At 37.1% G+C, this 17,182-nt stretch overlaps 2 protein-coding genes and 1 pseudogene across 2 annotated transcripts; all 3 read right to left on the bottom strand.

The window, feature by feature from the left end:
• Window positions 1-248: 248 nt before the first annotated feature.
• On the bottom strand, window positions 249-1,068 carry LOC130497672 (salicylate/benzoate carboxyl methyltransferase-like; annotated as a pseudogene).
• Window positions 1,069-1,313: 245 nt separating this feature from the next.
• LOC108816504 (salicylate/benzoate carboxyl methyltransferase-like) lies at window positions 1,314-3,349 on the bottom strand. Its single transcript, XM_018589082.2, has 3 exons — window positions 3,224-3,349; window positions 1,721-1,850; window positions 1,314-1,606 (listed from the first exon to the last, which is right to left on the bottom strand). The coding sequence occupies exons 1-3, from the start codon at window positions 3,259-3,261 to the stop codon at window positions 1,466-1,468; spliced, it is 309 nt and encodes a 102-aa protein (XP_018444584.1). The 5' UTR covers window positions 3,262-3,349; the 3' UTR covers window positions 1,314-1,465.
• Window positions 3,350-3,932: 583 nt separating this feature from the next.
• On the bottom strand, window positions 3,933-5,906 carry LOC108816075 (salicylate/benzoate carboxyl methyltransferase-like). Its single transcript, XM_018588644.2, has 5 exons — window positions 5,775-5,906; window positions 5,541-5,670; window positions 4,818-5,210; window positions 4,465-4,722; window positions 3,933-4,396 (listed from the first exon to the last, which is right to left on the bottom strand). The coding sequence occupies exons 1-5, from the start codon at window positions 5,810-5,812 to the stop codon at window positions 4,037-4,039; spliced, it is 1,179 nt and encodes a 392-aa protein (XP_018444146.1). The 5' UTR covers window positions 5,813-5,906; the 3' UTR covers window positions 3,933-4,036.
• Between the last annotated feature and the right edge of the window lie 11,276 nt (window positions 5,907-17,182).

Here is a 17,182-nt window from a genome sequence, read left to right as displayed (position 1 = left end):
CATATTTAGAATTTATATTTATGAAATTCGATAAATTGGACCTTTAATGTTTAAAGAATATGTGAAATATATTGAACATCAGAAGTTGGAAGAATTTTAAGTAATAAAGTCTCTTCATGATCAATTTCAATATCCGAACACATTCTTACATGATTCATAGTTGGCCCAATAATATGGATTTGAAATTGCTAAATAATCTAGCTAGAAAGAGTATATTACAAAGTAGATAATATTATTGAATTATGAACCTTAAGCTTTAAAATTTGAAATATATTCCACATTGAAAATTGAGAAAAATGTAAATAATACTATATAGATGACTTCGATCAATCTACTTATTGCAATTAGTTTTGACTTGGGAGCAAATGATTTCATTAGAGTAGTATCAGACAAATTATTCCTTGATATAATATTTTGGTTATTTCCGAACCAATGAAACCACTAGAGTGACAGACGTCTTGTTCCTATAGCTGGCTTGCTGAGAAACATTGTGTGCATATTTTGCAAACAATGTATCGATATTAATGGCATCTTCAAAGTGAGCTACAAAAGCATCGTTTCAGTCGCTGCTCTCATGCAATTGGCCTCTTTTTCTCCTGGTTTAGCTCTATCTGATTGCAAGCTACCTTTTCGTTACTATGGCCAAGATCAAATGCATGTTTCTCTAAGTCGTTTATCATGAATGAACCCGCATCTCTAATCATTCGTATCACTTCTTCTTCGGTCGGATCATAAAATGGCATGTTAAACGAATTCACTTTTGATCCCTATACAAGGATCACGATGAAAACAAATCATTAAAGCCATCAACCATGCGCGAAATATTTTAAAATGTATTATCTTATGCAATTTACCTCGAAAACTATGTCGCAAAGAGAATAATGTGAGAACCATGCCTCCATTAGATACCATCTCTTCAGACCGTATTCTTAGAAATGTCGTAAAATCTTTTTGGATTTGATTCAAGTAAGCCTTGTATTCACTTAGAGGACTTGAACTTGTTATGTACACATTCGTCATCTTATTCTTCTCCAGTCCGTACGTCCGGAACCTTACACGTCCAAAGTTTCACTGTTATAAGCTTTGCACTTATAAATATTTTTAAATGTCAAAATTCTAATCTTAAATAAATAGAAATTTAGCACAAAAAAATGTCGTTAATAATATAACTAAGTACTTACTATAAAACCTTAGAGAGATAATGAATACTATAAATTGAATGTATAAAATGGAGACTCTTCCGATCGAGGGAAGAGCCTCATGTAAAAGGAACAGGAACTCCAGAGACGAAGCACGATCCTTCTCTCGTGAGCTTCTTATTGAATAATGCTATGAATTTGAAAGTTGTGTTGAAATCGTTCAGACAACAATCTATCCTCCTCGAAAGCCTTTTCAAAAAAAAAATCTATCCTCCGGTGGGGTTTGGTTACATTCTTGGCATAACGCATAGATTGTGCTGACGATCTCAGACACCGCCAAAAATGTGTGTTTCACCCGAAGAACATCCCAAATCGGCTACTTTAATTAATCTAGGGAATTCCAAGTTTGTGATCATCTCTTTGGTGTTTTTAACCAACATGGGCATGGCCATTGATAAAAAATTTCTCTGCAAAAATGTAAAACTAAGAAATTGGTAAAAAGAACATGTATGTTTAAAGTACATCAGTTTATGTATATGTGTTTAAAAACAACAGAAATATATAGAGAAAGATGAAAGAACCTGAAGAAGAGAACTGGTGGAGTAACTGTTGTCTCCATCTCCTCCGCTCATACTAAGAGCACTCACAAAAGAGTTTTCACTACTCTCTTCATCGCCATTAGACTTCTCATTATCATTCTTACAACCACAGCTGCATGTATAATATACACACGCGTTGAAGATGAATCGAACATTAAAATAAGAAGGATTGGCGCGGATGAAGATTTAATGTATATTTCTGCACTAATTGAAACGTTATCTTAAACTTTATAAAGAGATAATCATTACAGGTTGTAAACAAGGAGCTGCAACTATATTTCTAAGAAGGGGAGAACTTATGAAATATCATTATCAAGAAACAAAATATTTTTTGATGAAATATCTCGTATTTTTTATACGTGATATCTCCAATGTTCTTAAATGAGATTTCCTATACGCATCTACAGAAAAAATGATATTGGGATGTGAACTCTGTAATCGTTATTCTTAGAGTCATCTGGACTAATGCATTGTAAAAGGTTCTAGTCAAAGATAATGTTAATGGAAGGGTGCTGTGATCACTATCCCCATGATAGTGGGTCCGAACTCTCATACGAAATCAAACGAATATGTGATATACATTTAGATAAGTGGCACGCGAAAAGAGACGAACGATGTGTTAGTAATGTTCACGTGGAAATATTAATTTCTCCGCTATCGAATAAATTTTACTAGCAAATTGAATTAGTTTTTTTTTTCTTTTTACCAAAAACAATATCTCCAAATTCCAAACGACTTATTTGCATAAAATCCTTTGAATTATAGAAAATATATATTTGATAAGAAACATTGCTAAAAGAATAGTGTTGATTTTTCTTGAAACAAATATATTTGTTGGTTTATCTAAAAAGTATTAGACACAAAGTATCCATATCGGTAGTTCGAAAAAATCCTTAGTAATATATAAAGTGGATGTGCCACTCCAGTTATAACCAATTAATTTTAAGTGTGAAGTTCATCTAGCTTAACATGGTATCAGAGCCCGATCCACATCGATCTGGCGTAAAGTTGGTCCATCGATCTTTGTCCGAGTATTCCGAGATTGACGCTCAGAAAACCATCATCTCGAGGAGACGTATTAAACACAAAGTGTCCAACATTAGTAGTTGGAAAAGATTCTTAATAATATATAAGATAAATATGCCATTCCAGTTATAACCAATTGATTTTAACTGTGAAGCTCATTTATCTTAACACTAAAAAATTAAAAACAAGAAAATATGTTTACAATTTTGATCTGAAATACCATTATCATCAAATAACAATTCAATTTTTGATAAATTATTCAGAAATTTCACACCTACATATGATTGATCTTAAACAACTGAATAACATATGACCTATTGATTGATTTTTTTAAAAAATGTTTGAACAGAAAGAAAAAAAGAACAGAAAATTATTTCATGGTTATTTGCAAGATCAGTTGACTAACTTTACCATTACCGACTGTTGGACCAAAATAGAAGACGAATTGAAGAGACAAACCTCGAATAAGGATTGGTGTTGATGAATCTTGAATCCATTGCACGCACTTCATTTTATGCTAGATCAAGAAATGAAATCAAAGACATAGCTATTACTCGTTATGTTGTATAAAAAGGCTACGTCCTTGCACACATTATTTATAGAGGTGGAACTTGATGAAATATATATATATATATAATATATATATTGATAACTGTGAAGATTCCAAATGTTTTTTAGTTTCAAAGACTAATCTCATGAGATCCAAAATACCGTGTATTATTGCTATTTAAGATAGTTTGGATAGTCAAAGAGACTCGAATCCAGGGTGGTATCACAAAGGTAAAACATTTACTATTAAAACATGACAACTTGGTTAACTTGATAAAATATTAAAATATTAAAATATCTCTTTAAATACACATAGTAAGGTTGTGTTATTTTCTCTAATTTCCCACATGTTACATGTCCCAAATGGACCACATCTCTAAGAATTATTTCCAGTCACGTAAAATCGAATGATTTATATGGATTTCTTTTAGTATATGGATTTGTTATATTTCTCAAAACACAATACGAAATGCATTATGTAGGTCTTAATTAAGTTGTCTTATTGGTGGTGATTAAGCAGTAGTGCAAAAATGTTGATTTTCTTTTGTGTTCTGGTTCACCATTGATACAAAATATTATTTTGATATTGGAATTTTCAAAGATTTAACATCTGGAATTTTTGGCGTAATAAGAAGGGGTTATTTTTATTTTTATATGATTTTTCGGTGATTTGTATTTGATGTAGCCCTGGCAGATCACATCACACGACTCACATAATAGACTCTACTTCCGAATCAATGAAACAACTAGACTGACAGACGTTATGTTCTTGCAGCTAGCATGCTGCGACACATGATGTGCATATTTTTCAAACAATGTATCGATATCAATGGCATCTCCAAAGTGGGCCACAAGAATCGTTTCAGTCACTGCTCTTATGCAATTGGCTTCTTTTTCCCCTGCTTTGGGTCTATCTGATTGCAAGCCATAATCTTCGTTACTAAGGCCGAGATCAAATAAATGTGCCTCCAAGTCGTTTACCGTGAATGAACCCTCATTTCTAATAATTTCTTTCACCTCTTCTTCGTTCGGATCATAAAACGGTACTTTGAATGAATTCACCTTTGATGCACTCACAAGACCCTATACAAAAGATCATGATAACAATTAAAAAGTAATTAAATATCAATAAAATCTAATGATTTTATTACCTCGAATACTAGGTCACAGAGAGAATCAGATAACAATGACAACCAATGACAACAGTCCCTATATTGCGGGTCATCAAGAGTCTTTCTGCCGATTAATGTGAGAACCATGCGTCCATTAGATACCATCTCTTCAGACCGCATCCTTAGAAATGTCATAAAATCTTTTTGGAATTGATTCAAGTAAGCCTTGTATTCACTTAGAGGACTTGAACTTGTTATGTACAGACTCATCTTGTTCTTCTCCAGTCCGTCCGGAACCTTATAAGACCAAAATTGCATTGTTATAATTCTCGTACTTATGAAGAATTTTGAATGTCTATAAGTAGAAAATTAGAACTAAGTACTTATAATACCTCAGAGAGGTAATGAAGACTGTAATTTGAATGAACAAAATGGAGACTCTTGCGAGGAAAGAGCCTTGAGTAAAAGGAACCAGGTACTCCAGAGATAAAGCATGGTATTTTGCTTGTGAGCTTATCGTTGAAGAAGGTTAGGAACTTGAACGTCGTGTTGAAATCGTTATTAGGGAGATCATTTAGACAACAATCTATCTCTGGCGGGTTTTGGTTCCATTTTTGACACAATACATTGATTGCGTTAACGATTTCAGACATCACCAAGAATGTGTTTTGTCCCGAAGAACAGCCCAAATCAGCTAGTTTAATGCATTTAGGAAAGTCCAAGTCTGTCATCATTTCTTTAGTGTTTTTAATCAGGATGGGCTTGGTCATTAATAAAACTCTTCTCTGCAGAAAACCAAGAACGCAAATTACTTAGCAAATATGTGTGTTTTTAATAAAACTTTTAAGGGAATATGAGTTGAAAACCCAACTAATCCCACTAAGTGGGACAATATATAACGACGATTAGTCTGTCCCCGAATTTTCTAGTGAGGACTAGTAGCAACTTAATTCATAGAAAGATTCGAACCTATAACTAATGCGTTTATGCCATTTAGCAAATATGTTGAACTCTAAATAGTTTGAGTATAGAATATAATATTAGTTTGTGTATACATTAGTTTGTGTATGCATGTCCCACAAAAAGAAAAATAAATATATAGAAGATGAAAGAACCTGAAGAAGAGAGTTGGTGGAGTAGCTATTGTGTCCATCTCCTCCACGCATACTTAAAATCCTCACAAAAGGGTATTGACTACTCTCATCACCGCCATTATTCATTTCATGTTCACTCTTGCCATCACACCTGCATCGATCGTATGCATAGACAAATAGATAGTTAAATACATACATCTATGTATAATTAGCATATACAATCATGTGACGTGAATATGAATAGGTGGGAAGAACCTTGAGGAAGAATTCGTACGGATGAATCTTGAATTCATTTCGCGAACTATTCAAGCAAATAATTAAAGTGAGAACTATAACAATATGATATGTTTTCTGAGAGAGGCTACCCCTCATTCACCTACTTTATATAAGTCGGACATGTTTTCAATGTGAAACACACTAAGATCTGATTGGCAAAGTAGATGATAAAGCAATAGCACTATGCTAGAAGTTGTATGCTTTTGCCAAATTGTTTAATAGATTGATTAGTAGAGTAGTATGAACATGCTATTTAAAATTATTATAAAAATTAGTATATAATATATATATCTTTTTATTTTATAATATTAATAATATATAAGATATATAATTAATTTATATTATTTACTAATATCAAAAATTATGTTTATATCGAAAATTTTATTTTAAAATTAAAATATCTATTTTAAAAGTAATATTTCACATTTAAAATATAATATAATTTATATAATTAAATTATATTTTAATGTGAAATACTATTTAAAAAATATATTTATATTGTAAATTTATTTAGAAATCAAAATTTCATTTTCTGGATATATATATTTTCTTAAATTTATAAATTGTAAATGCAAATGTTCTTCCAAAAATTTAATATGAGAACATTTGTCAGAGATCATTTGGAGAAAATTAGCATTTAGTAAATGTTTTTCTAACAAATGTTGATTGAATAATGTAGAACATAATGCTAATGTTAATGTTCTACCAATCAAGACCTAGTTGTTACGACATAAAACTACATACTTTTAAAAATTTAGTGACAAAATAATTAATTTAATGGATAAAATTACTAAAAATCTATATAGAAATATAAAATTATATATTTTATATACATGTATATGCATATGTATATCACAGGATCAGATCTCTGTTTTCTAAAAATGATTATCTGTGTTTTACTCCGTATTTGATGAATATTGAATTCTATTATTTGTTTCGATTCGTAAAGTTACGGATATTCGAATTTTTAATTTTTAATCGAAACGAATAACAAAATCAAATTAAATTTTACGGATATTTTACCCACCACTACAAGTGTGTAGAGATTTCTGAGAATGAATGTTACAGTATAATCAATAATTTAGAAGAACAAGAAAAATTTCTCTTCAAAAAAAAAAATATCTGCTTTTTATATTTTTATCTTGAACCGTAATATATTAGATTATGCATATCATAATCTAATAGTAGGGACCATTTAAACCTGTTCTACACTTTCGATTTTTATTTTGCTACTTGTTGCCTTCTATATATATTTTTGCAATGGTGTATATATATTTGTATTCTTGTCAATTAGTTTTAGGTATAGCTTGATTGTGTATATATATTTGTATTCTTGTCAAACCGAATCAAACTTTTTTTTTAATTATACATGAGTATTCTTGCCTTTATAAGAATGGGTCCAGACTAGCCACGTATTAGTAATCTACGTTTTCAGTCAACGTGTCGGTTCTATATTTCTGGCGATGCCAAAATATTAATTCTCCATTAGTCGGAAAGCGAATCCTGGTGACTTCACCATATTGGTTTCTGCCTTCAAATTAATCATCATATTGAATTTTGCCTTCAGGTTAATCACTACCAGACCACAAAATCTGGTTAGGAAATTAAATTGATGATCTCTTAAATTTTTCCGTTAAATAATCTGAGAATTTTATTCACTAGACCAGCTTTTTGTTGGTGATCTGTTATAGTATTCTTTTAACACGATCTGTTGTAGTATTATAATTGTAATTATAGTATTATAGTGGGATTCTAAAATTTGTTTTAGTTATATATATATTTTTTTAGTCATGTTTAAAATATTACTAGATTTTGATTCATACATATATTACTTTAAAAGCACAAATTTATTTTCTTCTTAAAAAATCTTCTAAATTTTAACATTATTTTGTGTTTTTTTTTGTATTTTATGGAAAAATTAAATTATCAGTTTTAGTAATATAGATTCCACCTCTATGATATTCTTATTCGGATTATAATTTTTTTTTTTTTGGAAAAGGGCTTTTTATTAAATTCGGATTATAAATTGACTATGGTAATAATTACATAATGAAATTAGAGCCAAATCGTATATGCTAAACATTATGCAGAATCCATGCATCTTTAATATATTAACGATTTTTAATATGTTAGTACAAAAAATATTAAAAGTTGCTCGTATTTGTCGAACTCGAACTTTTTCGGTGGTGATGCATGCGAAGCGGTGAGAGGAAGAGAAATAACGGTAGGATAACTTTTTTTGATCATTTGATCAGATGGTTGTCTCTGAGGAGCGGTGGTTCCCGTAACACTGTCTTCGCTGGCTTTTGACTCCAGCAAGTGGTGTCCTCTTTACTTTATTCGCCTGCTTACCACCGGAGTTCTCCCGGTGCCATTCCAATCAACGCCTCTAGTTCTCCTCGGCTGATTTTGGTTGGGAACTGTTCGTCTTGAACAGGTTCTCTGAGTATGGCTTCTCTGAGCTCCGTCGTGTATCTTTGAAGTACATCAATTTATGTATGTCTTAAAAAGGAACATCTTAATATATAAAGAAGATGGAAGAATATCTTAATTTATGTATGTCCATCTCCTCCGCTCATACGAAGAGCACTCACAAAAGAGAATTCACAACTCCTATCTTCATCGCCATTAGACTTCTCATTATCACTCATACAATCACAGCTGCATGTATAATATATACACGCATTGCATGAATCGAACATTAAAAGAAGAAGGATCGGTGCGGATGAATAATTGATGTATATCTTTGCACTAATTAATACGTTATCTTAAGACTTATAAATAGATAATTATTACATTTTAATGTAGTAAAAAGGAGCTGTAACTATATTTTATAGTAGGGGGAAACTTTTCTATAAAGTATCATCATCAAGAAACAAAATAATTTTGTGATGAAATATCTCGTGTTTTTATACGTGATATCTTCATGTTCTTTAATTGAGATTTCCTGTACGTATCTACAGAAAAAAAGAAACTGGGATATGAACTCTTTAATCGTTTGTTCTTAGAGTTATCTGGCCTAATGCATTAATTAGAAAGCTTCTGGACAAAGATAATTTTGAAGATGTATGGGAAGACGATGCTGTAGCAGAGCTGAAGTAGTTCATGAAGTGTGACATGAACTACTACATCAGAAAGGTGGTTCGTGAAAAGCACGTATCAAGACCGATGCATTAAAAGAAGACTTAATGAAGAGCGACATTAAAGGAAGACTTGAAGAAGAAGCAATCGATCTAAAGAGAAAAGGAAGATTGGCTTATTCGCTGAAGTAGAAGAAATGGAAAGTTTCCATTGGGTAGATAGATTAGATCTAGGGCTTCCTCAAAGATATATAAAGGAAGCGTTGGCACTGTGTTGCCGTTTAACACACAGGGAGAGCTTTTAGCAATAGAGAGTTTTGTACGTCCTAAGAAGGAGAAGCAGAGCATCTAGGGGTTAAGAGCTTAGGTGGTTCAGAGTCTGTCTTAGATCTCTGAACGAGTTGACTAGCAAACAAGTCGAGGTTTGTCTTGAGCTTGGTTGATTTATTGCTTTTAAGAAGAACGTGTAAGAGCTTTTGAAAGAATAAATATAGTCGTATTTCTTGGAATTGAATAACCATGTACTAATGTGTGTTCTACATAGCGTAGCTTACTTATCTTACATTAACAATTGGTATCAGAGCAGGTATCTGTGCTTTGTTTATTTAAACAGGTAGATCCTGCGGAGTAAGATGGATAGCTATCGCGAGTTGGTGATAAGTTCCAAGGTGATCCTTGAAGTAGGAAACTATGGATTCTGGAAGGCGCGCATGAAGGCTACAATCAAGGGTATTGACCCATTAGCGTGGAAGGCTGTGGAATCTGGTTGGAAATCACCTGTTGCAAGAGCCGAGGATGGGACAGACGTTCCAAAACTGGAGGAGCTTTGGACTGATGATGAGAACAAGATGGCTAAGTTCAATGCTCGTGCACTAACTGTCATACATTGCAGTGTAGCGAGGAAGCAGTTTGAACTAATTCAAGGATGCGAGGCAGCAAAGGATGCATGGGATATTCTGCAGAAGCATTTTGAAGGAACCTCAAAAGTTTAGAGTTCTAGAAAGGATATGCTTGCAACAAGATTTGAAGAGCTAAAGATGGAAGAGAATGAATCGGTTGGAGATTTCAGCTCAAAGATTAGCTCACTGGCACAAGAAGCACTGACGCTTGGGAAGAAATACAAAGAGAAGAAACTTGTGAAAAAGTTCCTGAGGTGCTTGCCGTCTAAGTTCATGGCATACAAAGCAGCTATGACCGTCTCCTGTAACACTGACGAGATGACATTTGATGAAGTGGTTGGAATGTTACAAGCTCATGAGATGGAAGTGGCTGGTGTGTCTGGTGGAATGAAGGAAAAAGGAATTGCGCTTGCATCAGTTGAAAATGAGCATATGGATGATAACGACCCTGTGAGTCTTCTGGTCAGAAGGTTTGATAGAGCTCTACGAAAAGTGGAAAATGGGCAGAAGAAGTTTGGCCAAGGTAGGAAGACGTCTGAACCAGAGAAGAACTACAGGAAGAATGATGCTAAGTGCTATGAATGCAAGGGGTATGGTCACTTTCGAACTGAATGTCCCACAGTGAAAAGAAGAGAGATTCAGTGCCATAACTGCAAGGGATATGGACACACTCAAGCTGAATGCGAGTCGGATGGTAGGAGAAAACCAGAAAAATCCATGATAGGAATCAATGACAGCGAGTCCGACAGCGAAAGTGAAGAGGAAGTGAACAACTTTGTGGCGTTTCTAGGAATCGTGGAGTGTGACTCAGGATCTGAGAGTGATGCTGAACAAGAAAATGACTTAGATGAAAGCTACAAGGAAGTTCGAGAGACGCTAGTGAAGCTGGGAACGGAGAATTTGGCATTGGCTAAAGAGAAGGCACGACTGGAAGTTGAAGTACAAGTGTTGAAGGATGACCTCAACAGAGAAGCTGAGTTGGCTAAGGAAAGTGTGAATCTGATCAAAGAAAAATTGGTTCTGTCTAAGCAAGCAGACGAGCTCAGAGAAGAGTTACTGGCTGAAAGAAAGAAAGCAGCTGATCTTCAAGCTGAATTAGATCAGCAATATCGGAAGATTAAGATGCTCACGGGAACCAAGCAACTTGACAAGATTCTGAGCAGTGGAAGAACTGAAAACTCATTGATGGGACTTGGTTACACTGGAAGACAGAGTAGCTCAACAGGTACAACGCGTTTTGTGTCTGGAGGTTTTGCGCATGCTGAAGAAACTAAGACACAAACTACTCCAGCTCAGATGAGTGGGTGTTTCTTCTGTGGGAAGTTTGGTCATTACAAGAGGTATTGCTACAAGTATCTGGAACGGGTCAAACAAGTATGGAGACAACACAAGTTTTGGAGAATAGGGAAGACTTCTCGAGGATGGATGAAGTAAACCGACTTGTATCCTAAGATAGTGACTGAGCCAAGAAGTACCATCCGATTTAACATGGCGCGAGTGTCAAGTGATTCTGAATCTGAGGAACCATGGTACTTCGACAGTGGATGCTCTAGACACATGACGGGAAACATTGAGTATCTAGACAAAGTGTCAAAGGTAAAAGGAGGAAAGGTAACCTTTGGAGATGGAGGCTGTGGTGTCATTCAAGGCAAAGGTACAACGTGTAACTCAGAAGTACCTAAATTGGTGAATGTCTACTTTGTCAAAGGATTAAAGGCTAATTTGATCAGCGTGAGTCAACTGTGTGATGACGGACTTACGGTGTGCTTCTCAGCAATTGATTGCCGTGCCATAAATCAACATGGTGTAACAGTGCTACAAGGTGTGAGATCTGGCAATAACTGCTACATGTGGAAAAAGAAGGTTAAGTGCTTGTCAGCTCAAGGGAATATTGATCTATGGCACAGACGTTTGGGACATATGAACTTCAGGAATCTAACGAATCTAGTATGCAACGACTTGGTTCGAGGAGTACCCAAACTCAAGATCGATGACAAGATTGTGTGCGGTGCATGCAATGAGGGGAAGCAAGTCAAGATACAACACAAAAAGGTACCAGATGTTCAGGCAAAGGCACTATTGGATCTAGTTCACATGGATCTCATGGGACCTATGCAAACCGAGAGTATCGGAGGAAAGAAGTACGTGTTTGTACTAGTGGATGACTACACCAGGTTCACTTGGGTACGTTTTCTCAGGGAAAAGTCAGAAGTGTCTGAGAGTTTCAAAATCTGGGCGCTTCAACTCATAAATGAAAAGGGAGGAATCAAGAAGATAAGAAGTGATCATGGAGGAGAATTCGAGAATGAACCCATGACTACCTTTCTTGAATCAAGAGGAATAGCTCACCTGTTTGCAGCACCTTGGACACCTCAGCAAAATGGAGTGGTTGAACGAAAGAATAGAACTCTACAGGAAATGGGAAGAGCAATGCTCCATGGAAACAAGATAGCCAAGAGGTTCTGGGCTGAAGCACTCAGCACGGCGTGTTACACAATCAACCGTGTGTATGTCAGAAAAGGGACAACAAAGACACCGTATGAGATGTGGACAGGCAAAACTCCTAATCTTAGTTACTTTCATGTTTTTGGATGCAGGTGCTACATACTAAATGACAAGGACTACCTTGGGAAGTTTGACTCAAGAAGTGATGAAGGATTTTTTCTGGGTTATGCACAGTCTAGTTCAGCATACCGAGTTTACAACAAGCGGACAGAATCAATTAAAGAATCAGTTAATGTTGTAATTGATGATCTGTCTGTGGTTGTAGGTGATGACATGGGATCAGATGAAGAAGAAGAAGGTGGATCATCCGTAGCTGCAACTGAAGTCATTGAGGAAGGTCCGATCTCAGATACGGTACCGCAACCAGTGATTCAGCAAGTCCATCGCAATCATTCGAAGTCTGATGTGATTGGAGGGATTGAAGAAGGACGAAAGACGCGTGGAAAGGTGATCAACTTTAAAGAAATGGTGCAGTTCGCATGTTTCGTTTCATCAATAGAACCTAAGACACACACTGAAGCACTACGTGATGAATATTGGATTGTCGCAATGGAGGAAGAACTTGAGCAATTCACCAGGAACGATGTGTGGGAACTGGTTGCTAGACCTAAAGGAGTAAACGTGGTTGGCACTAAATGGATCTTCAAGAACAAGACTGATGAGCATGGAGAAGTAGTTCGTAACAAGGCAAGGCTTGTAGCTCAAGGATACTCACAGATTGAAGGAGTAGACTTTGAAGAAACCTTTGCCCCAGTTGCAAGATTGGAATCCATTCGGTTGTTTTTGGGAATGACATGCATTCTGAACTTCAAAGTGCATCAAATGGATGTGAAAAGTGCCTTCCTCAATGGAGTTCTTCAGGAGGAAGTCTATGTTGAGCAGCCAAAAGGATTTGAGGACCCAGTGCATCATGATTATGTGTACCGACTGAAGAAAGCACTATATGGATTGAAGCAAGCACCGCGTGCATGGTATGAACGACTCACAAGGTTTCTGTTAGAAGCGGAGTACATCAGAGGGAGTATAGACAAGACGCTGTTCTTCAAGGAAGTTGGAAAAGAGATAATCATTGTTCAAATCTATGTGGATGACATTATCTTTGGAGGCACGTCACAGAAGCTGGTGGATGAGTTTGTTCAGAATATGACTCAAGAGTTTGAGATGAGCATGTGTGGTGAACTGAAGTACTTTCTTGGACTTCAAGTGTCTCAGTCAGAGAAAGGTGTCTTCATCTCTCAGAGTGCATACGCTAACAGTTTTGTAAAGCGATTTGGTATGGAGAACTCCAAAGTTTCTAAGACACCCATGAGCACATCACTGAAGCTGGCACGAGATGAAGCATGAGAAGATGTGGATGTCAAGCTTTATCGAGGGATGATTGGCAGTCTATTGTACTTAACTGCAAGTCGACCAGATTTGTCATTCAGTGTTGGTGTGTGTGCACGATATCAAGCTAAGCCAAAGGTATCACACCTGAATGCAGTAAAGAGGATCATCAAGTACGTCAAAGGAACAGAGAGCTTGGGCGTGTATTACTCGAAGAATTCCAACAAGAACTTGGTGGGATACTGTGATGCTGATTGGGCAGGATGTGCTGATGATAGAAAGAGTACCAGTGGAGGATGTTTCTTTCTTGGGAACAATCTTATCTCGTGGCTGAGCAAGAAGCAGAACTCTGTATCACTCTCTACGGCGGAAGCAGAATATATTGCCATGGGTAGCTGTTGCTCACAACTTATCTGGATGAAGCAGATGTCAGCTGATTATGGAATGCAATCAGGTCCCTTTCTTGTGTATTGTGACAACAAAAGTGCAATTGACATCTCGAGGAATCCGGTCCAACATTCAAGGACGAAGCACATTGACATAAGGCACCACTTCATCAGAGAATTAGTTGAAGACAATCAGGTAGTAATCGAACATGTAGTTACTGACTTGCAATTGGCTGATATATTCACTAAATCTCTTGAATTTAATCGATTTATCACATTAAGAAATGCAATTGGTGTGTGTGACCTTGATTGTTGAGTCAAGTTGTGCAGAGAGTAGTGCATGTGCTGATTCGGGATGTACATATGATTCAGATTGGTTTTGGAACCCGAGAACGCTGTGGAAAAGAGCTGCTTGATATGCCGTCAATGTTGTAATGGTACAGGTTTCACGTCAATCTGTGGCCCCCCCCCTCTCAATAAAAAGAGCCAGCAATGATACAGAAAGATGCTCAGAAAATAAAAAAAAAAGGTTTTGATAGATTCATGATGGGAAATAACAGGGGTTTCACAGCACGAGAATAAAGAATGAAAACCGGCATCATTGATGAAGGCATATCAATGTGAAAGCTAGCCATAAAAAGACAATCGGCTGCACCAGAATATAAGATCTAGGAATAGTTATATGTGCAGCTTGATTCAAGCACTGAGGCAACTCGTGAAGCACTTCACACAAATGGTAACTAAACTGAATTGATCTAATGCTTTATAGTAATCTTGATTCAGCCAATTGTGAGTTGTGACTTGTGTTTTATTACTATCTTGAAAGTCTGATGATACATTAATAATTCACGAATGTGCCTAATGCTTGTGTGTTTGGATGAGAGAAATTAAATGTTGTAGGCATGCAAAGGAGAGGATAAAAAGTCAGGGACCAGATCTGCAATATCAGAAAAAGTTGATTCAGTTTTATTCCGTTAAGGGAAGTAGTGGGGAACAAGCCCTAGAAAATCTCCATCGTGCTTAAGAAGCTCAATCTCGCAGCCTCTCTTCATCTCTCACACGATTCTCATACAGAAACCGACATCTATCATGGTGAAAGCAAAGAAAGCAGCTCAACAAGCCGAATCATCCAAGGGAGAGGCACATGCAGCGCCTGAAGAAAGTCGGAGGTCACTCACTGACGGCGAACCTGAATCGCCTCCGCCGAGAAACGATATGCCCGTTTCTGATGTACTCCCTGAGGTTACTGAGGAGCTTGACTCGTTCAACACCGCGAATGAGAAAGCTGCTTCAGAAGATAGCGATGAAAGAACTCCGGGTATTGGGGAAGAGCCATCAGCGAAAGTGCCTGAAGCAGATCCGCAACCGCAAATTGGATCCTCTAATGCTGACATTCAAGATGTTCCGGTCACTGATAAATCGTCGGAAGAGAAGGATGAGTCTGCTTTACAGCTGGTGGTCGTTGAAGATGAGAAGGAACAGAGTGGAGCCGAGGCTGAATCAGGCAAGACGGGTGATGATGGACCCAAAGATGATGAAGCTTCACAGAAGGAAGTGAGAAAGAAACGAGTGCTGCAGCGATTAGGGTTGCGTTCTGCAAACAGAGGAAGACAGGGGAGTCTAGTACACCGACTCAATCTCAGTTTCTCACACCAGGAGATGCAGCCAAGTCTCCATATTTGGCTAAGGAAGCAGGAGCCTCACCTCAGTTGAGATCGAGAAGGTCTGGTGACAAAAGTGCTGAACCAATGCCTCCTCTCATCAAGAAAAGGTATGATCAGTTTCTTAAGCGTAAAGTACTTGCTGAGCGTTCGGTCGATATGAAGGAAGCTGATCAGTGGGGTTACTTGGCGGTTATCAAGAAAGGATCTATGGAATCAACTGTCTCGAGTCTTGCTGTGTATGTTGAGCAAGTTGTAGCTGAGTTCTATGCAGGTCTGCCGAGTACTAAAGCTGAAGCAGATGTTGATGAAGTAGTTGTTTCCGTGAGAGGACAAGAGTACAAGTTCTCACCTGCGCTCATCAACAACGCCATAGATTGGGAACCACTTACTGAGGAAGAAGAGGAGGAAGACACAACTTTGGATGATATCTCAGTAACTGAGTTGGCTTCATTCATCACTGGAGATACGAGGACAGAATGGGACGGTCTCACTACAGCGGATCTTACTCCGTGCTACGGTGCCTTGATGATCATAGCTGCATACAACTGGATTCCTTCTACTCACAAGACTTATGTCTCACTTGAGAGGGCAAGGCTGATCTACAAGATGGCTCATGGAGTCCGTGTTGATTTGGGTAAGATGATGTTCAGACAGATTCTCAATCTTGGAGTGATTCAGGTCAATGATGCACGTTGGTTGATCTTCCCTCGCTTGATCATGGCACTCCTCCAAAGCCAGCATGCAGTTACATCTTACCCCAGTGACAAGCTCCAACGTCCGGTTCCCTACAAGAAGGATAAACGAGTGGGCGAGATCTATGAGCAGAGAATAGCGAAAGGAAAGGGACCAGCTAAAGCTGAACCAAAGAGAAGCTCTGCCAGGACAACCCGTCAGTCATCTCCTGCTCCGATTCCTGCTCCACGAACTGCTACACCAAGCTCCAGGACTGCACCACGTCGTGTATCTCTGTATGAAGTTGGATCAGTTGCCATCCCTCGAGGACCACTCAGCCGGGTTGATTTGCAAGTGGCACTACAGGACACAACACGAGCCCTTCAAGCGCTAGCTGAGATAGTTCAGGATCTTCAGAGCGCTGTAGCAGGTTAGTATCCCTATCCTTATGAATATGTGAGGTATTTTTCTTGGTGTTTTTAATCCGTGTGCTCACAAGCAGGGGGAGAAAAAGAAGACTAGGATGTAGAAGACCAAGATTGTGGGGGAGCTGTGTTCTGTTGCTTTGTTTTTTATGTCTATGTTATTTCAATTGCACCACTTGTTGCAATTCCTTGTTATCCATGTTCTCAGACTGGCTAAGATTATGGGGGAGCATTTGCATATGCTATCTTTTGATATTATGTATTAATTTGCTTGAACCCGTTTTTAGGATAATATAAGTATGTTCTTAATTGTCTTGAGTTGGTTGAATTAACGTTTAGACATATATACTGGTGCTGTTGTGTGTGGTTTGTTCTTGTCTTCTATCTCAGGTACTTGTGAGACGACGAATTAAAAAGGGGGAGATTGAAG

Source organism: Raphanus sativus, chromosome 7 (assembly GCF_000801105.2).
Source record: "Raphanus sativus cultivar WK10039 chromosome 7, ASM80110v3, whole genome shotgun sequence".
Classification (NCBI taxonomy): Eukaryota; Viridiplantae; Streptophyta; class Magnoliopsida; order Brassicales; family Brassicaceae; genus Raphanus; species Raphanus sativus.
The sequence above is the reverse complement of the archived record's forward strand: the minus strand, read 5'-3'. Positions and strand labels throughout refer to the sequence as shown.